At 42.2% G+C, this 23,938-nt stretch overlaps 1 protein-coding gene across 5 annotated transcripts in view; it reads right to left on the bottom strand.

The window, feature by feature from the left end:
* Positions 1 to 23,938, bottom strand: part of LOC131196716 (myosin-10-like) — an 82,767-nt gene that overhangs the window by 38,054 nt on the left and 20,775 nt on the right. For 4 of the 5 annotated variants that reach the window (XM_058179902.1, XM_058179904.1, XM_058179903.1 and 1 more), the window contains 16 exons: positions 22,423 to 22,486; positions 21,665 to 21,763; positions 19,792 to 19,935; positions 17,377 to 17,472; positions 16,713 to 16,831; positions 16,414 to 16,566; positions 14,096 to 14,269; positions 13,554 to 13,727; positions 10,925 to 11,039; positions 8,431 to 8,624; positions 6,228 to 6,349; positions 5,742 to 5,811; positions 5,462 to 5,622; positions 3,774 to 3,882; positions 2,814 to 2,945; positions 1,644 to 1,850 (listed from right to left, as the gene is read on the bottom strand). In XM_058179902.1, coding sequence (XP_058035885.1) covers positions 1,644 to 1,850; positions 2,814 to 2,945; positions 3,774 to 3,882; positions 5,462 to 5,622; positions 5,742 to 5,811; positions 6,228 to 6,349; positions 8,431 to 8,624; positions 10,925 to 11,039; positions 13,554 to 13,727; positions 14,096 to 14,269; positions 16,414 to 16,566; positions 16,713 to 16,831; positions 17,377 to 17,472; positions 19,792 to 19,935; positions 21,665 to 21,763; positions 22,423 to 22,486 — 2,133 coding nt within the window. The remainder of the gene's footprint in view (positions 1 to 1,643; positions 1,851 to 2,813; positions 2,946 to 3,773; positions 3,883 to 5,461; positions 5,623 to 5,741; positions 5,812 to 6,227; positions 6,350 to 8,430; positions 8,625 to 10,924; positions 11,040 to 13,553; positions 13,728 to 14,095; positions 14,270 to 16,413; positions 16,567 to 16,712; positions 16,832 to 17,376; positions 17,473 to 19,791; positions 19,936 to 21,664; positions 21,764 to 22,422; positions 22,487 to 23,938) is intronic. The other variant, XM_058179906.1, reaches the window with a different exon arrangement.

Here is a 23,938-nt window from a genome sequence, read left to right as displayed (position 1 = left end):
CATTCCAGACACTCTTCTAACTAAGCTAAACCAGCTACAAGTACCTGAACAGACTTGTAAGTGGATCACAAGCTTCGTAACAAACAGGAAGCAGCAGGTGAAGCTAAGCAGGATCACATCAGATACCTGTACAATTAGCACAGGGGCCTCCCAAGGCTGTGTGCTCTCCCCACTTCTCTTCTCTCTGTATACCAATGACTGCATCTCCAACGATCCATCTGTTAAACTACTGAAGTTTGCAGATGACATAACAGTGATTGGTCTCATTCGAGACAATGACGAATCCCCATATAGACGTGAGGTCGAACGACTAGCCTTGTGGTGCGACCGAAACCATCTGGAACTGAACACACTCAAAACTGTAGAAATGGTGGTAGACTTTAGGATCTTCCATACTTCCATCTCTCACAACACAGTATCAACAATAGAAACCTTCAAATTTCTAGGTTCTATCATATCGCAAGATCTAAAATGGACAGTTAACATCAAAAACATCATCAAAAAAGGACAACAAAGACTGTTCTTTCTGCGTCAACGCAGAAAGTTCAAACTGCCCAAGGAGCTACTGATCCAGTTCTACAAAGGAATTATTGAGTCTGTCATTTGCACCTCTATAACTGTCTTGCACCTCTATAACTGTCTGGTTTGGTTCTGCAACCCAAAAAGAAAGACACAGACTTCAGAGGATAATTAGAACTGCAGAAAAAATAATTGCTACCAACCTGCCTTCCATTGAGGACCTGTATACTGCACGAATCAAAAAGAGGGCCATGAAAATATTTACAGATCCCTCACGTCCTGGACATAAACTGTTTCAACTCCTACCATCAAACCAACGCTATAGAGCACTGCATACCAGAACAACTAGACACAAGAACAGTCTTTTCCCGAAGGCCATCACTCTGCTAAACAAATAATTCCCTCAACACTGTCAAACTATTTACTAAATCTACACTACTATTAATCTTCTCATCGTTTCCATCATTATTCTCTTTCCACTTATTACTGTATGACTGTAACTTTTTGTTGCTATCATTAAGGGTTAAATTGTACCCTATGACCATCATTTGTGTTGTAAATGTTGTACCTTGATGAAGGTATTTTTTTTCTTTTTCTTTTATGTACACTGAGAGCATATGCACCAAAACAAATTCCTTGTGTGTCCAATCACACTTGGCAATAAATTCTATTCTATTCTATTCTATTCTATTCTATTCTATTCTATTCTATTCTATTCTATTCTATTCTATTCTAGTCTAGTCTAGTCTAGTCTAGTCTAGTCTAGTCTAGTCTAGTCTAGTCTAGTCTACTTTTTGTCACCTTCTCAGAAAGGCCCTGAACCAAATAAAACTTTCTAGGAGGAAAGTTTCAAATGCCCAATGCCAGCATGAAAGAAATCCCTATGTTATGTTAATGAATGATCTATATCAGGGGTCTCCAACCTTGGCAACTTTAAGACTTGTGGACTTCAACTCCCAGAATCCCTCAGCCAGCAGATAAAATTATGATCTAGATAAAATTATGGCTATATGTGCTGATTGTTTTGCTACTGGAAGGCTGACTTCCGAATCAAACTTACGAAATCAGGCAGGACTAGCATCTTCTATGACTGCACCTCTTTTTAGCCAACATGGTTTCCATACCTGAACATGCTGTTGCATCTTCTTCTTGTCTCCCTGTAGCTGCTGGCATCTCTCTTCCTCTTCTTCCACCCGTGACTCCAACTCATGCAGGATGTCCTCCAGTTCTTGCTTCCGAGCCGCCAGCCGGGCCCGCATCTCCTCGGCTTCAGCAAACAGTTCCGTCTCAGCCTGCAGCTGCTCAGCCAGGATGGCTTTCTCCTCTGAGAGCTGCCACAAAAACAGGATCGAGAGAACCAAGCATGAGGTTCATGAAAGCTCTACTTCTGAGCACTATGATGGATGAAGCTGCTCTGTAATTTAAGCATCCTGGGTGAAAGTCTCCCTCCACCTCACTTCCTGATGTTCTTTTACTCGATTTATGACCGGTTACTTTAGCAACCATTTGAACTTATGAAGACCTACCTTAGAGCTACTTAAGATCTGGATTCGAAGTTCCAGTGGTTGTCCCCTACAAAGTCATGTGACCGAACTTCAAGTGCTCGGCATCACAGCCACATTTTCATCTGTTTGCAGTCTCCTGCGGTCATGTGATCATGTTTTACAACAGTTCGCCAAAACCGGTACTTATTTCCAGTTTTTGGTGAGACAACAACTGTACGAAACCACTGGTTCGATTAAGAACCTTCACAAAAAAGGCTGTAAAATAAGGTTGGTCATTTTTTAACCCCTGTCATGACTTACAACATGATAGGAAGGCTCCATTGTGGATATAAATCAAGGGCTACGTGTAAACTGGAAATGCTGCATGGAAAATCAAGCTAGTGTGTGCTGCTACCATCTTAGAGAGTCCTTTGAGAAGATGCTGGAGTACAGGCACTGGGACAGAGGTAGGCTGAGAAAATGCAATATAACTCTCCAATGATGAGGGCTGATTGAGAAGGAAGGGAAGGTGAGCAATCAAGATCAGGGATAATTAAAGTAATTAGCAGAACGGAGCAGAGGCTCAATGCAGAATGCTACTAGAATCTAGTGAGAAGTTTCCTGGCAAACCAAAAGAAACTTAGAACAGCTCAGCAAACCGAGAGAAAGAAAGAGAGAAGGGCATAAGAAGAACAATCTCATAGATCAAGAAGAAAAGTGACAAAGGAATGGATAAGAACGCCACCTGTAGGAAGACAACAACCGTGTGCTGGAGGGAAGTATGGCTGGTTCTCAATTATTCCTATTTACCTGTTGATATTTGTTTTCTAGTTCCTTAAGGTCCAGTTGGGTTTTTGTGTGCTTCTCTTGGACTTTCTGTAGTTCTACTGCCTTCGCTTGCATCACCTCATCCTGGCGTGTCACCTGCAACAAGGGCTTCACCTGGAAAACAAATGTACGGTAAGTGTTGAGGAAACAACACTGAGGAATGTTGTGCAAAATTTCAGTCTTGTATGCTATCCCATCAAAGCTGACACCAGACAGAGCACAGAAAAACTCAAAATAGTAGTGCAAGATCGGAAAATGTGGAGAGATCTGGCTCACAGAATCACTACGAGTCACACATGTCTGAATGGATATCTTCATCATCATCATGCTATCCCAAGCTTATTTCTTTTCTGACTAAATTTCATGACCAGAAGGGTTCAAGGAAGTAGCAGAAGGGCAGGGACTTGTGCAAAACTGTGCTTTTACACCATGGCTTTTCTAAAGATTTCATTGGCTTTCCCCCAAACTGGGTTTCCACTGCCTCCTTCTGAGCTTTTTTTTCTAACTTCCCAGTCTAGAATTATTCTATACAATCTGTGAAAGGACAAAAAAGTCCTGTCCCAGGAACGTTATATTTGGGGGGAATGATTTGTGGCTCTATAAATCTGTAAGATATTCAGTCTGCTTCAATTTAGTAAAAGTGAAATAGCTAGCACAATATCCCATCCCATCCATCCTTCTATCCATCATCCATCCATCCTTCTGTCCAACCATCCATCGTTTAGAAGCCACTCCGCCGATACACAATATTGGGATTGAAAATGTTTTTATGTTTGTTTTGTCTTAAAAGAAAATTTAAAAAAAATATTAAAAAAAAAGATGCTTTTTAGAAATCCAGGCATTCCAGTCTCCTTTCCCACTTTTCACCACCCGATCTTGCAATGATATGATCTCCTACCCAGTAACAGATGTCTTTTTGCAGATCTAACCACCTTGACTCACCTTGGTAAACAGGCGCCACCACTGCCAATGGCGCAGTTTGAGGTAGGCTGCACAGTTGCGTTGCATAACTTTGAGGGCGCTCATCTGCTGCTGCTTTTTCATGAAAGCTCTAGGAGATGAGGGGGGAAAAGACCATCCATGAGTCTTATGATTACCACACAGACAGCCATGTTTAGGAAGTTAAATGTGCCTGTGCTGGGACAACAACATTCCTTGCCTCCCTCCTTCACCAAAAGAAAAAGTCCATATAATTTACATTTTATACAGCTGAAGATTTAAAAAAAGAAAAGGGGAGAGGAAAGCCAATGGGGATACAATATAGGGAGAATTAAATCTATTAGGGGTAATGCTTGACGTGACTGTAATGGAACCTGCCTGCCACAGTTATAAGTTGTGACTGTTGTTAACTGGGTCACCCATATGAATGACTCTATTTTATGTCCTTTTTTGCAATGGTTGTTAAGTAAGCCTCCCCCCTGTCATTAAGCAAACCAATGCTTCAGTATGGGCCAATTTTGCTGTAAGCCAGAAGTAAATGCTGGTTTTCTGCAAAAACATCATAAAATATGGCCATGTGACCATAGGATGCTGCAAATGGTGAAAGTGTGGGCCGGTTGCCAGCACCTGACATGTAGTCCCATGACCGAAAGGATGTGGCCAACAGAACTTTGGAACCAGGTTGTAATTACCCCCAGGGAGTTCTATTGTAACTTCAAACATTCACTAAGTGACCAGTTGTGAAGTCAAGGGCTACATGTATATCTGTTATTGATTACGGACTATTACAAAAGAGAATTTTATCTTTTAGGGGATAGTTCTATCATGTCTTTTTCAGGAAATCAGGAAACTGTGGGTTTTCAGATGCTACCAAACCTATTTATTTATTATTATTTATGGCAGCATATTTATTATATGCTGCCATAGAGGCAACTCTAGGCAGCTTACAATTATTCAAACTTCAAATAACTTAATAGGCATTGCCAATGGATAGAGCAGTGGCAGTCAACCTGGTCCCTACCGTCCACTAGTGGGCATTCCAGCTTTCATGGTGGGTGGTAGGGGTTTTGTCCAATACTGAAGCGCCTTGTCCCAGAATAGCTTACGCATCTCCCCTCACACCACCCAGCTGTAACACACAAGCAGAGCTGGTAGCTGGCGCCCCCCCAAACCCAATCCACAATGCGCGAGGCATGCGCAGACGACGATACACAGCGCATTACTGTGAACCGGTGGGCAGTTAGAAAACGTTACTACAAACAGAGATACCAAAGTGGGCGGTAGGTATAAAAAGGTTGACTACCTCTGTTTTAGGGGATAGTTCTATCATGATTTTTTAGGAAATCAGGAAACTGGGTTTTCAGATGCTACCAAAATCTATTTATTTATTAAACTTATATGCTGCCCTAGAGGCAACTCTAGGCAGCTTACAATTATTGAAACTTCAAAGAACTTAATAGGCATTGCCAATGGTTAGAGCTTCTCCCATCCCCTCCTCCAGCTTCACGCCTATGATGTTCCTAGTTCAGTCTCCTATTTAAAAGGTAATCAAGTAACAAGGCAGGGAGAAGTCATAATCTGAAAGTTTAGGAAGATGGCCTCCATCAACATTGGGAAGTCTATTTTAGATCCTTCTGTCCATGCTTTTAGATCCAGGTCATAATTCAAACAGGTCCCTGCTCAGTGCTCACTTGCGAGCTAGGTATCCCCTGGCCGCTGCCTGGAAGGACACGATTATATCTGTAATCTTCAGATCTCGTTCCTCTTCCAGGTGAGCCAAAACACCAGCCCGGAAGAAGATCTTACTCTGGCCAATGCGGTAGAGATTAGGATCCAGCTCCAAAGCCTTAATCTGGAATGATAAAAGAGCAGAACAGAAGAGGATGAGGCACCCACTCAAACCACTCCGGGAGTGAACTCGTTTTAGCCCAAGTTGCCTTGCTGGTTCTAGCAATCAAACCTAACACGTACCATACGCTCACAGGCCTGTTTTCCATCCATGAAGCCTTTGGGAATGGCATTTGGTGTCAGGATCTCGTATCTGTTGAGGAATATGGAAAAAACAATGTTGCTTTTCGACCTTTAGCCACACTGCATAGAATTCATTTCTATTCCTTTGGTTTTTAATTTCATCTTTCCCACAGAGTTGAGCAGTTCATCTTCCATTTTAACGGTCACAACAGCTACCATTTTGGGGTTGAGAGACAGCAACTACCTGAAAGTCGGTGAGGTTGGACTTCAATCTATCTTTCCTTGGTCCAAATCCAATATTTTAAACCCTTCACTCTGGCACAAAGCAAAATGTGAGATACTCAGGCCTGAGTATCAAACGGAAGTCATAAATCTCCAAACTCTAAAAGCATTAACGCTGAAGATAAAATCTAAAAGACCGAGAACTGTTTTGGTCTTCCTGCATATGTCCTCTTTTGCTGAGGATCGATCACCAAAATGGCATACCTTTGGCGGAATTCCTGAAAGATAATGCGATTGGGGAATCCCTGGCGACAGATGCGAATTCCCTCAAGGACTCCGTTACAACGCAGCTGGTCCAGTACGAGATGTGGTTCCAGTTTTCCAGCCTGTAACAGGTGTCAAGGGAAGGACGTGAGAGAAAAGGAGCCACAACAGGGTCTGTCCCTGAAGAATCGGGATGGGAATTCCTTAGCACTCTAAAGTCAGCTACTTACAATATTGCTTCTTATTTTTCTGATTTCTTTTTAATGCTTATTGTCCACTTTTTTGCAGATAGCTCAAGGCGTGCCGCTCACATTCATAACAATTTTGCGAGATAAATGAGGCTGAAGATACATGGCTGATTAATTCTGTAGAGTGGCACGGCTGAGTGAGAATTCGGCCCTAGGCTTCCTTTGATTCAAATTCAATATTTTCATATTATATCACCTACGTTCTTTTACGCTTACAGGACACACACAATAGTTTTCAATACGAAACACAATTATCTTCCTCCTAATTTTCTTCATACCATCAGGCTGACTAATTTTTTCACCTTCAAGATATTTTTCTCACGGAGAAGAGTACTACCAAGGGCTGAGTATAGGTAGTCCTTGACTTATGACAGGTTACTTAGTGACTGAACTTACAACAGGCTTCCCGGGGGAGAGAGGGGACACTTACAATCCAGTTTCAAAGTTCCAACAGCCATCTCCCCCTCATGGCCATATGACTGCATCTCTACCTGGCAACAAGCCTGCGTGTACAGCCATTTGCCATATTCTGTGGTCACATGACCCCATTTTATAACAGTTTTGCCAAAATCCAGCATTTACTCCCAATTTGCACCAAAACGGCTCCTTAACATACCATCGGCTAGGTTAACACTGCATTCACTTAACAGCCACCGCAAAAAAGGTCAGGAAATTGTGTCCGTCATTTGGGTGACCTGTTTTACGATTGTCACAACTTACAACCATGATGGGCAGGTACCATTATGGTTGTAAGTCGTGGATTATCTGTACTCCCCTGTTACATAGATATGTGAAGCTTTTTCTTGGTTAAGATATGGTGCTGTTAGCTCAGGGGTGGACAATTAATTTTCCAAGAGTCACGTGAGAAACTGGGGCTGTTGTGGAGGGTCAGACCAATAGGGCTGTGAACGTGCATAGACATGCAAGCACACGCATACGTAAATTGGGGGTGGGGGGAGGAAGTCACCTTCCAAATTAAAGGAATTCACATGGGCTGGACAGGGACAACCATAAAATGCCCTGGTCTGTGTTAGCTACTGACTAATAACGCTCCTAACAGTGAAGATAGTTAACCAGTGGAACAGCTTGCCTCCAGAAATCGTGGGCACTCCATCATTGGAGGTTTCTAAAAAGAGACTAGACAGTCACTTATCTGAAATGGTATAGATTCTCCTGCTTGAGCAGGGGACTGGATTATAAGACCTCCAAGATCCTTTCCAGCTTATCCTATCCTATCCTACCCTATCCTACCCTACCCTACCCTATCCTATCCTATCCTATCCTATCCTACCCTACCCTATCCTATCCTACCTATTCTACCTATTCTATCCTATCCTATCCTATCCTATCCTACCCTATCCTATCTTAACCTAACCTATCCTATCCTAACCTATCCTATCCTACCTATCCTAACCTATCCTCTCCTACCCTACCCTACCCTATCCTTTCCTACCCCCATCACCATCCCACTATAGCTTTTGGGTGTATGGGGTCACTAGAGGTGACGTGATAGTAGTCTTTCAATACCTAACGGGCTGCCACAAAGAAGAGAGGATCAATCTATTCTCCAGAGCACCTGAAGGTAGGACAAGAAGCAATGGATGGAAACTAATCAAAGAGAGATTCAACCTAAAAATAAGGAAAAATTTGTGACAATTAGTACAATTAATCAGTGGAAGAGCTTGCCTTCAGAAGTTCTGGGTGCTCCAACCCTGGAGATTTTAAAGAAGAGGCTGAAATGGTATATGGTCTCCTGCTTGAGCAGGGGTTGGACTAGAAGACCTCCAAGGTCCTTCCAACTCTGTTATTCTGTATCTTGATGAAGAAAAGCCTTCACATGTTTGTGTAACAGGGGAGATCTTACGGTCTTTTGATATGTCTAAGAAATACGAATGGTCAACATCTTTCATGGCTTCCTTCATACAATGAATGAATGAATCCCAGCCCCCACTCACTCTTTTCTCATGGTTGGGTATGATGCACCGCACAAAGTTGGGGTTGGTGTTGCGCAAAGTTGACATAAGTTTGGAGAGAGACTCCTTATACAGCTGTCCTACAGTCCGGAACATTCCTTTCTTTGTCTTGTAAGAGGCGCCAAAGGCCAGGTCTCCCATCCCGCTTACTTGGTCCAGACCCACAATGCGATCCACTAGAGAGAGAAGGAGAAAAGGCCTTTGATCTCTCCACCTTATTCCCCATGTTGACATTCCAAAAACATGTATATTTCCTCAGTTTCCAATCTCCATCTCAAGTAAACATACATCTATGGGAGTTATCCTGTGAGGAGCAGAAGTTATCCAATTATCCAACTATATTGCATTTAAAATTGAAGGACTAGATAGGAGATGCAAATAGTTTGGGTGGGACAGCATGGGTACATCAAACCCACCCCCCAAACGTCTTTGCAACTTCCAGAATGAATGGAGTGTTTAAAGCAGTGTTTTTCAACCTTGGCAACTTTAGAACGCTACACTTGATCTTAGCCAAAAGGTCAAGAAGCGATGGCAACTTTAAGATTTGTGAATTTTAACTCCCAGAATTCCCCAGGCAGTTTTGCTAACTGGGGAATTCTGGGAGTTGAAGTTCATGCTTCAACTCCCAGAGTTTAAATTCATCTTAAAGTTGCCACTGGCTTAAAGCATCAGGCACCCCATAAGCACTATAAATATCTAATATTTTGGCCAAAAATATTGGTGCCGCCCATTTTGGTGATATCATAACATTCCCAGTTGCAATCTCTTCCTTTTAGGGTGTTTTTTTTAAGTATGGCCTTGAGACAGTCCAGTCCTGTAAGATTCCCAAGCAAGCTCCTTTAAGATTTTGGACAGACACCTACTTACCTGTCTCCATTTCTGAAGCCACCCAATTTAAATTGTAAGCAGCATGAAAATTAATATGTTGTACATATTATTCAGCAATAAGGAATAGTATCTGGTTCTCTCAGTAATACCTGGTTCTTAAGTAATTAATCTGCCACTACAAACTGCATGTGGAATTGCTATCTTCATTCTACAGTAGGAGGTTAAGGGATATTGTATATTTTTTTATGTTTATGACTTACCAAATAGCAGTGAATAGAGAAAACCTTCCCCCATCATTTAAGAAACTGTACATACTGAATTACATGATCAAACTTTCTCCAGTAGGAAGAACAAGCAATAAACATTGAGAAACATAGCAAGACTGCAGGTAGTCTTCGACTTACGACCATTTGTTTAATGACCAGAGTTACCAAGGCTTTGAAAAAAGCAACTTACAATCCCACACTTACAACCTTTGCAGCATTCCCATGATCACATGACCCAAATTCAGGCACTTGGCAACTGGCATATATTTATGACTGTCCCAGGGTCATGTAATTCTCATTTGTGACTTTCCCAGTGTGCTTCTGACAAGCAAAGTCAATGGGGGAAGCTGGATTTGTTTAATGACCACTTAACGACTCCAGTGATTCACTTAACTCACTCAAAGTTGACTCAATCTTCCATCCTTCAGGTCGGTAAAATGAGGACCCAGATTGTTGGGGGCAATATGCTGACTCTGTGAACCATTTAGAGAGGGCTGTAAAGCACTGTAAAGTGGTATATAAGTCTAAGTGCTATTGCTATTGCTAACAACTGTGGCAAAAAAAGGTTGTAAAAATTGGGTGCAATTCACTTAACAATGGTCTTCCTTTAGCAATTGAAATTCTGGTCCCATTTATAGTCGTAAATCAAGGACTGCCTATACAAATCAATGATAAAAAGTACTTAAATATCCATTCACGAAATATTCTCATCTAAAGGTGACTTTAAAAAATGCAGGAAACAGAGTTTGAATAAAGAGAGACGAGGGTCTGCTTTAGCCAAGCAGCTCAGTCAAAAGAAAAGAGAGTGGAAAAAGATTTGGAACTTTAATTCTAAAGTTCATTAACAATTTTTAAACGGCCTTTCTAAAGCACCTTAACTTGAGGTTCATCCCTAATTTAAGTGAATGGGATTTAGCTCTGTATTTATTCAGCAAATTAAATCCCAAATTAAGGCAAACCTATGCATGTCTCACTGTTTCCTAGGATAGACCTGTCACCTTTCTGACCACATGCAGGTGTGTCTTGCATGTTGAAAGGAAGAAACGTACTTTCGGCTGGAACCTGAGATGCCACTGCATAGCTGTCAAAGAAATAAACCTTCTGTATATTCTGGATCTCTGGCGACAGGACAGGACAGAAGAGGCAAGTGGAGAGAAGGGAAGGATAAGGTTTCACAAGATCATCCATTACAGGACAGAAGTGGAACAAGAAAGAAGAAAAGAGAAACAGCAAATAGCAGAGTGGTTAGTATCAGCAGAGATTTTCACGCACGAGAAGTCATGTTCACATACAATACAATCAGCAGGCTATCCTTATTAACAGGCAACAAATACTACAAAGGCGAACAGATGCAGGTTACAGCAGGATTTCAACCCTCTTACCATCTTTCCACAGTTCAGCAGTAAACTTGTCCGTGCTTTGATGAAGAAGAGTAGCCACATTGTCATTCAAAGGGTCCATATTTTTCATCAGCCACTCATCTGCTTTGTAGTCAACCTTTCATTGAAAACAGGGCGGAGGGAAGGAAGGCGAGAAAGGATCAAAAGGTTAAACGACGTCAGAACCGTTTGTAGCAAATCCATCTGGTCTTGTACTGTAGTCCTCCACTTGCGACCGTTTGTTTAGTGACCGTTCGAATTTATGACAGTGCTGAAAAAAGCGACTTGCAATCATTCCTCGCATTTACGACCATTGCAGCATATCTACAGTCACATGATCAAAGTTTGGTCACTTGGAATGCATTTATAAAGGTTTCGGTGTCCCCAGGTCATCTAATCACCATTTGCAATCTTCCCAATAAGAAAAGTCAACGGAAGAAGCTGGAATTGCTTAACAACCGCATGATTCACTTAACTATCATGGTGATTTGCTTAATGACCATGGCAAAAAAAATTGGGCGCAAATGACTTAGTGGCCAACCTCACTTTGCAATGGAAGTTTTGGTCTGAGCTGTGATTGTAAGTGTAGGATTGTCTGTACTGTCTATTCCATCCTTCTTTGGCTAATATCGTCCAAAAGTGTTGAGATTCCATGGCCTAGAATTTCAAAGGCTCCAGGAATTAAGTACAGTCCAGAGTGGTATAAGGTGCAAGAGAAGCAGTTTTTAGTCTTTTTTTTTTTTTTTTTTTTTTTTTACATTTATACCCCGCCCTTCTCCGAAGACTCAGGGCGGCTTACAATGTATAGGGCAATAGTCTCATTCTATTTATCTATCTTCTCTTAAGCATGAAAGCCAATGGATGACCTCAGATCAGCACTAACCAGCAACAAACTCTGCTCACAAGCTGTTTGAAAAATAAAACCTCTCACCACATCAACACTGATAACTTTGTTGTATGAACTAGGCCAAGCCCAATTCACAACTAAGTGGATCCATCCTGCAATCCAACAGGACAAACTCCAGAAAGAAAAAAAGAAAAACAACTGGGCAAATGAATGGGAGAAAAATTCAGAAAATCATGCTTCCTCCAATATAGCTGCTCTCTGGATTCTTTAGTTGTGCTATCTCAGATCCTTGATGCTATCTTTTTATTATTATTATTATTATTTATTGGATTTTTATACCGCCCTTCTCCCGAAGGACTCAGGGCGGTTTACAGCCAAGATAAAACAGCAATAATAAACAAATAAAACAATAAATTAAAAAACTTATTAAACATGAGGCCAGATTAAAACATTTACAATCATAAAAACCCCATAAAATTTATAAAATTTATATCAAATATTAAAACTATTTAAAATTCCTATGCCAGTCCTGCGCGAATAAACAGATAGGTCTTCAGCTCGCGGTGGAAGGTCCGAAGGTCTGGCAGTTGACGAAGTCCAGGGGGAAGTTCATTCCAGAGGGTGGGAGCCCCCACAGAGAAAGCCCTTTCCCTGGGGGCCGCCAGCCGACATTGCTTGGCGGACGGCACCCTGAGAAGTCCCTCTCTGTGTGAGCGTACGGGTCGGTGGGAGGCATTCGGTAGCAGTAGGCGGTCCCGTAAGTACCCTGGCCCTAAGCCATGGAGCGCTTTAAAGGTAGTAACCAAAACCTTGAAGTGCACCCGAAAGACCACAGGTAGCCAGTGCAGCCTGTACAGGAGTGGTGCTACATGGTAGCCACTTGCGGCTCCCTCTATCACCCGCGCAGCTGCATTCTGAACCAACTGGAGCCTCCGGGTGCTCTTCAAGGGGAGCCCCATGTAGAGAGCATTGCAGTAATCCAAGCGAGAGGTAACAAGAGCGTGAGTGACCGTGCATAGGGCATCCCGGTCAAGGAAGGGGCGCAACTGGCGAATCAAGCGGACCTGATAAAAAGCTCTCCTGGAGACGGTCGTCAAGTGATCTTCAAAAGACAACCACCCATCCAGGAGAACACCCAAGTTGCGCACCCTCTCCACCGGGGCCAATGTTTCACCTCCAACAGTCAGCCGCGGCTGCAGCTGACTGTACCGGGGTGCCGGCATCCACAGCCACTCCGTCTTGGAAGGATTGAGCTTGAGCCTGTTTCTCCCCATCCAGACCTGTACGGCTTCCAGACACCGGGACAGTACTTCGATAGCTTCGTTGGGGTGGCCTGGGGTGGAGAAGTACAGCTGCGTGTCGTCAGCATACAGTTGGTACCTCACCCCAAAGCCATTGATGATCTCACCCAGCGGCTTCATATAGATATTGAACAGGAGAGGCGAGAGAATCGACCCCTGCAGCACCCCACACGTGAGGCGCCTCGTGGTCGATCTCTGCCTCCCTGCCAACACCGTCTGCGAAATCTCTGATTTCTCTGAGTGGAAATTTAATTTGAAAGCCTCAGCTATCATAGTAAGCTATCAGCATTTTCCTTAGTTGCCAACATTAGAGAATTTCAATGCTGGGTCCTCATCTGTGATAGACTACAACTGCTCATGGCTGCTTCTTTCAGAAAATAAACAGTCATAGTTCAATACATCTGAAATGTCCCAGTTTGGGAAAGGCAGTAAACATGGATGTGCTGGTGAAAAGGGAAGGGAGACAAAAGTAGTTGCAACTTACCCTGCCGGCATAATGGATGATGCAGAAGTCAGCTTTATCCCGCAGCTGCCGGGGTTTCTGGAATTTGGGATGGGACCCTTGCTCCTGGGAAACTTTTTCCACAAAGCTCTTATCAGTGGCTTTAGGGAACCAGCACTCTTCATCTAGCAGAGCCAGCAGCCCTGGAGGGTTTGCCTGGGAGAAAGCGAGATAGACCCAAATCATTAGCAAGGTTCCAAGGGCTGTAGGTAACTTGGTCAGGGTGTGGGAGAAAATGGGTTACAAAAGGAACAGCAATTGCATCATGCTTGAGATATTAGTCAAATAATTGTCTTCCACTGTGGGTTATTTAGAGATAATATAAACGTTTACGATCCAAGTTAAAGATCTGATCTTGACTCCCACCGCAAAGACCTGTCAGAAAAGACCATCCCACCAGCAAGGACAAATGCAATAAAGAGGCGCAACAACCAATGAAGAAGAGAAGGTTCTCTGAAGAGCTAGAGACCATCTTTTCTTGGCCCTCCACATGTAACAACTACACAACATTCCAGATCACTCACTGGTCTCTCAATGAGATCAATGCAGGGTTGAAGGTCCAAACCAAAGTCAATGAAATTCCACTCAATGCCTTCTCGTTGGTATTCTTCCTGCTCTAGCACGAACATGGTGTGGTTGAAGAGCTGTTGGAGCTTTTCATTGGTGTAGTTGATGCAGAGTTGTTCAAAGGAGTTCAGCTGCAGACGGAAAAGTGGGAGAAAAGAAACATTCACAGGGGGTTCAACATTTTACTGTGTTTTCTTCCTGTGAATCTATTGACATCAATATAAGCTGCTTTGTCATCCACCCTGTCAGTAAAGTTTACTAGGTGACAATGCCCAGGATAAGAATATCAAGGAATATCATGGCTTAGGACCTGGGTACTTACGGGACCGCCTGCTGTTACCACACGCCTCCCACCGACCCGTACGCTCCCATAGAGAGGGACTTCTCAGGGTGCCGTCCGCCAAACAATGTCGGCTGGCGGCCCCCAGGGGAAGGGCCTTCTCTGTGGGGGCTCCCACACTCTGGAACGAGCTTCCCCCGGGTTTACGCCAAATACCCGACCTTCGGACATTTCGTCGCGAACTCAAGACTCATCTTTTTATCTGCGCGGGGCTGGCTTAAATTGGGATTTTAATGTTTAAATTTATTAATTTTAAACGGGGTTTTTAGTATGGGAAATTTTAATCATTGGGCTAATTTAAAATAAGTTTTTTAAATCGTATTTTAAACTTATATATTGTATTGTCGGTTTTATTATGCCTGTACACCGCCCTGAGTCCTTCGGGAGAAGGGCGGTATAAAAATCAAATAAAATAAATAAATAAATAATAAATAAATAAGCTGCAGAAAAATAGAAAATTCCTTGATTATTATAGTTGATACTGAATTATTATAGTCAGGGGTGAAATGCTCCCGGTTGGGACTGGATCAGCTGATCCGGTAGCGATGGCGGCAGGTGGTTCAGAGAACCGGTAGGAAAAATTCCCCTGCCTATGCCCACCCAATCGCCTGGTCGCCCACTTGCTGCTTCTTTTAAAAAAATGCTTTTAACAGGTTAAAAAAAAGGCTCTGACAAGCACAGTGATCATCAGAGACTTTTTTTTTTTTTACTTTTAAAAGCATTTTTCTTACAACCTATTTGGCCGAATAGGTTCTAAAAAAATGCTTTTAAATGTAAAATAAAAGATCTTGTGCCACAGCTGATCACCCCCTGCATGCTGTTCTACTTACCCCATGCCTCCTTTTGGCGTGCACTGCGCGCCCGTGCACACCTCACATTTTGTGCCTGGTGCGCACTGCACATGCGCCAGTGAACCGGTAGTAAACCAGTTCACATTTCATCACTGATTACAGTTATGTTTTCTATGTAATCTGTTTTTCTTCCTTTTTACAACACTGACATGAATCCTTTCCTTCCCAAGACAATGTTTATTTAATTAGGGCCTCTGGTGGCGCAACAGGCTAATGCAGCCTGTTATTAACATCAACTGCTTGCAATATTGCAGGTTCAAGTCCCTCCAGGCCCAAAGTTGACTCAGCCTTCCATCCTTTATAAGGTAGGTAAAATGAGGACCCAGATTGTTGGGGGGCAATAAGTTGACTTTGTATATAGTATACAAATGGATGAAGACTATTGCTTGACACAGTGTAAGCCGCCCTGAGTCTTCGGAGAAGGGCGGGATATAAATAAATTAAAAAAAAATTATTATGAGCTGCCTAGAATTTGCTGAGAGTCAGGCAACATACAAGTTTAATTTTTTATTATATCCGCAAAAGTATGACATTTATTTATTTATTTATTATAAAATTTGTATTGCCGCCTATTTGCCCATGACATCCCAGCTGCCAGTTCTTCAGCTGGTGTTGGCTTTCATTTGCATTGAGCTCTTTCCAAGAACTTAGAACGTCATAATGCATTAGAACAGTATATGTATAAGTCCATCTAAAAAACTGACAGTTGGAAATTTTATCAAAGTGCAAATTTTTAAAATGTCGTCCAAGATGTTTTGGTATGACACCCAGTGTGCCAATAACTTCTGCCTTATTTTTCAATTCTGATTTTCAGAGCTTGATACTTCTCCAATTCTTTGTCTTCCGTTCTATTATTCCCTGGTATTGTCATATCAATTTTGCCCTTTAGCTTTGGAGTTTTCTTTTGTTGGCGGTGTTACTTGACAGTTTCAGCTGAAACTTATGGGTTTAAGTTAAAGAGAAGAGCAACGACACAATTTGAAGGAAAGGATTGAAAGCAGCTCTACAGATGAATTATATTCTTCAGGCAGTGAAAAAGGAAAAGAACCACACTGGATTTTGTGGCTAGCAGATCTCCCCTCACCTGAAATATTTCAAAACCAGCAATATCCAAAATGCCGATGAAAGACGCCCCCTGGCGCTTGGTACGATCCAACGCACGGTTGATTCGATGCACAAGCCAGCGGAAGAGCCGCTCATAGGTGGCTTTGGCCAATGCTTCCACAGCAAAGTCAGCCTAGGAAGGGAAGGTCGAGATCAAAACAGACTCATCTTGGCCCATATATTCCATACATACTTACTATTTATCTTGGCAAGCCCTCCTTCAAGGGTTCTTCAGGACCACCCACCAACATGTCAGCCACAGTCATCAGCACCACTGACCTGCTCTTTCGTCTGTGCCTTCTGCACGTAGTCTCGGCCGACCTTGATGCGTGGGGTAAGGATGGCACGGGTGAACTCAGTGACATTCATGCCCAGGAGGTGGCAGAGTTTTTGAGCAGCTGCAAAGGCACAGAAGAGACCAATAAGAGCCCTTTGTCAGGTCATTTTCTGCCAGCTTTCTTTTCAATTCCATCTCCTCCACTCCCTTCTCTCTTTCAAAAAGCAGTTCCTAGCCCACAGGCAAGTTTGACAGAAACCTGAATTTTCATATGGTGATTATGGAAAATCAATATTTTATAATAATAAAACAAAAAATGTCCCCCATACACTTGTATTGTCTTTAACAAGATCCCATTATATCTTCTACAGCTGACTCCTAAATAAAAAGATGAGTATGAGTTCTGATCACAGCCAAGGGCTTACAGTCAGTCCTCGCTTAACAACCAATTGCTTAGCGAAGTTATGACAGGCGTCCCCAGAACTACTTATGACCCGGTTCGGGATTTCCAAGACTGCATCTCCCCACATCATCTTAATGATTGCCATGACTTACGACCATAATTCTGGGCTCAATTGCAGTCATAAGATGAGGACTCATCTGTACTTGCTAGCATTTCTGAAAAGTCAGCGGTTTTTCTCAAGTAAAGCTACTAATCTGAAATACCAGTGTTATCCGGCATGGAGGCCTGATCTGTATTCCTCTCTTTACGGAAGACAATGTTGCCAAACTGCAGCACAGCTGAGACCATCCGCAGCATACCTGTGTGGAAAGATGACCCTTAGCAAAACCACATGTCCACATTCTGCAAACAGCCTATTCAAATTCATCCCTTCAAACAGGTTCAGCATAAAGTGTAACGCAAAACATAAGAATATATTTCATCACATAGTGCATTGCAACAGGCCTCTCTGCCCAAGTGAGAACAAGAACAAAGCTACAAGGTATTTAAAAGACGCTTGCCATGTTACCTTTCTCCACTGCCCTCATAATTCTAAATAATTTTAATTTTTTGGATTAATGAAACATGTAAGGCTTGACATTCACTACAGCAGGCTGAGACTGCAACAACTAACAAGCAGCATTCAAAACATTTCAAACCCAAGGATCATCGCAAGAGCCACACACATTACAATATTGTCATTTCTCTTACTGTTTTAATATTGTATTAATAGTTTTAATGTTATATTAAAATAGTAAGAGGAAATCACAATACTCTAATGTTTCTACGCAGAAAAGAAATTGGGGTACATATTCTTTATCTCAGATATTCCTTCAAGTTTAAGCCTTTCTCTCTCTTTCTCTTCCTTCACTACATGAAGAAGCATTACTGGAATTACAATAAAAAAACAAATCACAACATTCACTACAGTGTAAACATTGTTTAAAATGGAACTGTGAAGTTAAAAGCATCTTATTGCAGAAATGGCCTTTACAAACAACTTCTACAATACTTTAAGAATTTTAATTAGATGTACATATAAGAAAATTGGAAATAAAGATTTGCCAGTGGAAGGATATTACATTTTTACTCTGCTTGTGAATATCCAAAGGGATTTAAGATCAGTGCAGTCCAATAATGGCACAGGACCGGGTTACTTACGGGACCGCCTACTGCCACCTTTAGCCTCCCATCGGCCTGTGCGCTCCCATAGGGAGGGCCTCCCCAGGGTGCTGTCAGTCAAACAATGTCGACTGGCGGCCCCCAGGGGGAGGGCCTTCTCTGTGGGGGCTCCTGCCCTTTGGAATGAGTTGCCTCCGGGGTTGCGTCAACTCCCCGACCTCCGGACTTTTAAACGCGAGCTTAAGACTTTTTAATTCCACCGTGCAGGGCTAGCCTGATGAAATTTTTAAGTGGGGGTTTTATGATGGTTTTATCCTAGTTTTAATTTCTATTGGCCATTTTATAATCAGTTTTTAATACGTTTTTAATTTTTGTTTATGTTTATGCTGTTTTATTTGGCTGTAAACTGCCCTGAGTCCTTCAGGAGAAAGGTGGTATAAAAATTTGAATAAATAAATAAATAAAACAATAAAATAAAATAATAAAATAAAATAAAATAATAAATAGGATTTTTTCCAACTTGTTCTTATTTATTGCGGCAGGTAACACAATGTTGCTAACAACCTTTAATATCTAGTCAAGTGAAATCACTTAAACAATTACTTGTTACTTTTAAAAAAAATTTATATGTACTGGTCATTTCAAACATATAGTGGTTAAAACTATTTTAGGTCATAGTCCTCTTAGCTTATCATCCCTTATTTCATATACTTTGTGCCTTAGTGTTGACTCCTGTCTCTTCAGTTTTCTTAGCAAGATGTCAGAAATGGTTTGCCATTGCCTGCTTCCTAGAGCTAAGAGTGGGTGACTGCCCCAAAATCACCCAGCTAGCTTCATGCCAAGATGGGACTAGAACTCACCATCTCCCAGTTTCTAGCCTGGTGCCTTAACCACTACAGCAAACTGGTTCTCTATTTCACATTACAATGGTATACCGTAATGGGTGGTAATACAAGAAGTTATCGACTTACAACAGCTTGTTTAATGACCGTTTAAAGTTACAATGGCACTGTTTTTTTCCACTTACGACCATTTTTCACAGTGACAACCTTTTAGTATACTCATTATCATGTGATCAGAATTCAGATGCTTGACATCTGGTTCATACTTATGACCGTTACTGTGTCCCAAAGGTCATGTGATTCCCTTTTGCAACCTTCTGACAAGCAAAGTCGATGGGGAAGCCAGATTCGCTTAACAACCGGGTTACTCACTTACTGACTGCACTTAACAACTCCCTTAACAGCTATGGCAAGAAAGGTCGCAAAACGGGGCAAAATTCACTTGACAACTGTCTCACTTAACAGAAATGTTGGGTTCAATTGTGGTTGTAAGTCAAAGACTACCTGCATATTTTTGTATCAAATGTTTTACTCTAAGTCTGTACTGCACTTAATTGAAAGCACATCATAAATAAAACTATGACCACCACCATAAATGGAATGTTAGATCAGATACTTCCTTAATTGCAACCAGGATGCGGCAGATATATGCACACGCATAAAGGAGTTACTCACAATGTATTTCCTCATGTGAAAAGCCCATGATACGCATGGATTCCATAGTCTCATGGAAGATCTCCTTATCCTGCTGTCCAGGGATAGGCAGGTACCCATTCGACAGAAAGCGATACTGATTGAATGGCTCCAACAACAGCTCTCCTATAGGGGCATGAAACAAAGCATGTTAGAGGGACCACCAGAAGGTCCCTGAATACAAATTTAATGAACAAAATTTACAGCACTTATATGGCTGCTTATCTCAAATGACGACTCTAAATGGCGCACAACCCATAAAACATAGTTAAAAACGAAGTTTCTCACGTCCCCCCATCCCTCCCCCCCACACCAGGCACCAGAGCAAAGGACCTCACAGCTCAACCCCCATCCTAGCTCAATGTTTATTTTTATTTATTTTATTTGTCACACAGTATATATAAGCATAAGCATGAAATAACTATATAATATATAAGCATATATGTAAGCATAAGTATGTAATAACTATATTAATTGGATATAATGAAAGGAAACAATAGAACAGGAACGGTAGGCACGCTTGTGCTCTTACGCATGTCCCTTAATGTTTTTATACAATATATAAACATATATATAAGCATAAGTATGTAATAACTATATTAATTGGATATAATGAAAGGAAACAATAGGACAGGAATGGTAGGCACGCTTGTGCTCTTATGCATGCCCCTTAATGTTTGAGGAAGAACCTCACAAGAAGGGGTGAAATGCTCCCGGTTCGGACCGGATTGGCTGATCCAGTAGCGATGGTGGCAGTTGGTTCAGAGAACCAGTAGCAAAAATCCCTGCCCCACTACCATGCCCAGCTGAGCTGCGGGATCATCAGTTTTTTGTTTTTTGTTTACTTTTAAAAGCATTTTTTTTTGGCCGAAAAAATACTTTTAAAAGTAAAAAAAAAAAGCCTCTGATGATCCCGCGGCTCAGCTAGATCGTCAGAGGAGCCTTTTAAAAGCATTTTTTCTACAACCTCTTTGGTCTGATGTCATGGGAGTGCCTGATCCAAAGAGCTGAAATGGACATCAAGAAGGCCCTCAGAATGGCAACATTTAAGAAGGGAGACCTGGAGGGTCCCAAAACCTATATAATTGGGCAAGATACTTCAGAGAGAGATGGTCCCACAGGTAACCTAACTCTGTGCCATGTAGGGCTTTAAAAGTGATAACCAGCACCTTGGAACGGCACCCAGAAAGCAACTGGAAGCAGTGCAACTCACGCAGCAGTGGGTGTTACTTGGGTGAAGTTCAGAGCACCCAAAATTGTACTCCGTTTCATTTTAGATCAGTTATAGTTCTGGATGGCCTCCAAGGGCAGCTCCATGTAGAGTCATTGCAGTAATTCAACAGAAGGTAGCAAAAGCATTGGTGACACTTTTTTAGTTATGTTGTTCTCTAATACACCATTAGGAATCATCAGACGGGCACAACATTTGAGATGGACTAGTCTGCTTTGACAGAGCAAGATTAGGAGGCTTAAAGATCAGCCAGGGTGCTTTAGATTTCTGTTAAGTCTTAAGACTCCCTTTTTACTCTATAAACCACCACCACCCCATGCACAAAATGTCTGGTTCCACCCAAAGGGACAGTGGTGGGCCACTGTACACTTCTATGTAGAATGTGTACACTTCTGACATTACAACTTACTACCGTCACTTGTTTTCATTGGTTAGGACTTTCTTTCTAGTGAGTTATTTCCAGTCAGGTTACTCAAAAAGTTCTGAGTATTGTTATTTCCCTCTTTAGCACCAATCAGTTCATTATCCTTCAGTTTTATTGCTAGTCTTAAGGGCAGGACACTGAGCCACAGGATGAAGGTAAGGATTTCTACGATGATTGGGAAACTAAAGGGACAAACTCACCTCTTGTGTGTTCACCAGCACCTACTAAGAGTTGATAAAAAACGTGGAAGGTTCGCTCATCCTTGGCCTGGCGAATGGCACGGGACTTTTCCAAAAGATCTGGGACACTCTGAGTTAAGAATGGCACGTATGGACTATTTCTTTCTCCTTAGGCACCCAGGCCCACCAAGGCTTGTCAATCGTCCCACCTGGATCCTTCTGCCCCTAGGGGACTTCTAATACTTTGGATCAGACACCTGATATTTTTGCCATCAGGAATGTTCATGCTCAGAATCTGATGCCCAATCAAATTCAAATTCTATCTGTCTAGAGCAGGGGTGTCAAACTTAAGGCCAGGGGCCCACGGTGCTTAAGGCCAGGGGCCCGTGGAGTACTTAGATCTGGCCTGTGGGGTTGTCTTGGAAACAGCAAATGACCGGCCCACGGTGCCTCTGCCAGTGAAAATGGAGCTCTGGAGGGCTGCATGCGGCTCTCCTGAGCTTTGTTTTCACTGGCAGAGGGTTGCAAGAGGTCGTCTCAGCCGAAAATGGAGCTCAGGATCCTGTTTTCACTGGCAGAGCACTCAGGCCGCCACAGGTGCCCCAGACATGAGTGACATAGAGCTGGCCATGCCCACCTGCCCCCACCCTGCGAGGTCAAACACAATCCTCATTTTGGCCCTCAGTGAAATCGCGTTTGATACCCCTGGTCTAGAGAACTGGGCCTGAGGTCTTTCATGGCCCAAACTTACAACTTCTATTCTCTAACAACAAGGATACATGTCTCTATATTGGCTCCGACAATGTAGCCGGCTATATCAAAATTAATCCGAATAAATTTACCCTGTGGGTAGAAAAATAGATAGGAAAATGAAATAGCAATCAGAAGAATGGTGTGGCCAATACAGAAAAATTGTTCGGTATTTTAAATATTTTTTTAGTTTCCAGTGAACCGCAGAAGCTGGAAACAGATTCCTCCGGTCAATTGAGTTAGTAATGAATCTTTTCTAAATACGAAGAGTAGAAACCAGTCACCACAAAAAACAAGAAAAGCTAACAGAAAGTAATAATACAGTGGAATGTGAAGCTCACTCTTCTGCCTTTCATCTATGAGGAAGAGAAAACCTTTGTATTTTTCTTTCTTTTCAAAGGAGTGGCTAAAAACCAAAAGCATTTCTCAAAAAGTACAAAAGGAAGCTGAAAAAAAGACTTTCACTAACAAAACTGGTTTTTCTTCCGAAGGAAATATGGAGTTTGTTGGCATAGGATTTCAAAAAAGCATTTATTTATTTTGACCTTTCTAAAGAATGGAATCAAAGAAATGGTATATGAAAGTTTAAGGCTATATTTAAAAGGGGTTGCAAGCATAACCTTTTATGGCTCTTTTTTTTGTACTTTGAAGTATTTAAAGGAGCAAAGTGGGTATTCTCAGTCGAAGCCGCCCACTGCACCATTAAATTCTTTCATGGAAGGGAAGATTTCACTGGAGGGTAAAGGGCAAAAATGTGTGCAATACAAGTAGTCCTTATTTAATGTCTGCTTGTTCAGTGACTGTTTGAAGTTACAACAGTTGTAACAGAGCAGAGCAAGGTTATGACTGGCCCTCGCAGTTGCAGCCAATGCAGCATTCCCCAGTCACTATTGTGATTCAGGTACTTGGCAACTACCCTGCAACTGTGATGCTGCAGGGCCCCGTGGTCACGTGACGGTCATTTGCAACCTTCACTGCTGGCTTCCAACTACCAAACTCAGTGGGGGAAACCAGCAGAAGGTTGCAAAAATATTGTGATCACACATGACTCACCTAAAGACGGCAACTGGGATTGCCATCGTAACTTAGTGCAGTCACATGACGTCACACCTTACACCTACGTCGCTTAGAATCCATCTGCCAAATTTCCGTAACTAGTTTTTTTGTTCAGTGGGAGGTAGGGCCAACTGAATGTTGTCAACTCTGAAGTGATCATGGCCAAGGCCATCTTGGAGGCTCCGGGGCTGCCACACAACAGAGGGAGGGGGGGAATAGTTAGATTTTTGGCTTTTGTAGCCAAAACAATAAAACTTACCTTGGGAACCCAAGGACATTCCCACAGGTGGCTCACCAGAGGAGGGGCAAAGTAACCAAGCAACTGGCTAGCTCCTGGATTGGACAGCATGACCAGTGACTTGAGAGAAGGAAAACTTTCACCTTTAATTAGGTGAAAGCCACAGGAACTTTTAGAATTGGCTTTCACCAGTTGTGCCAATATGATATACCCAGTGGTGGGATTCAAGTAATTTAACAACCGGTTCTCTG

This window comes from Ahaetulla prasina, chromosome 4, assembly GCF_028640845.1.
Source record: "Ahaetulla prasina isolate Xishuangbanna chromosome 4, ASM2864084v1, whole genome shotgun sequence".
Taxonomy (NCBI): Eukaryota; Metazoa; Chordata; class Lepidosauria; order Squamata; family Colubridae; genus Ahaetulla; species Ahaetulla prasina.
Note: the sequence above shows the minus strand (reverse complement) of the source record. Positions and strands in the feature narration are given on the sequence as shown.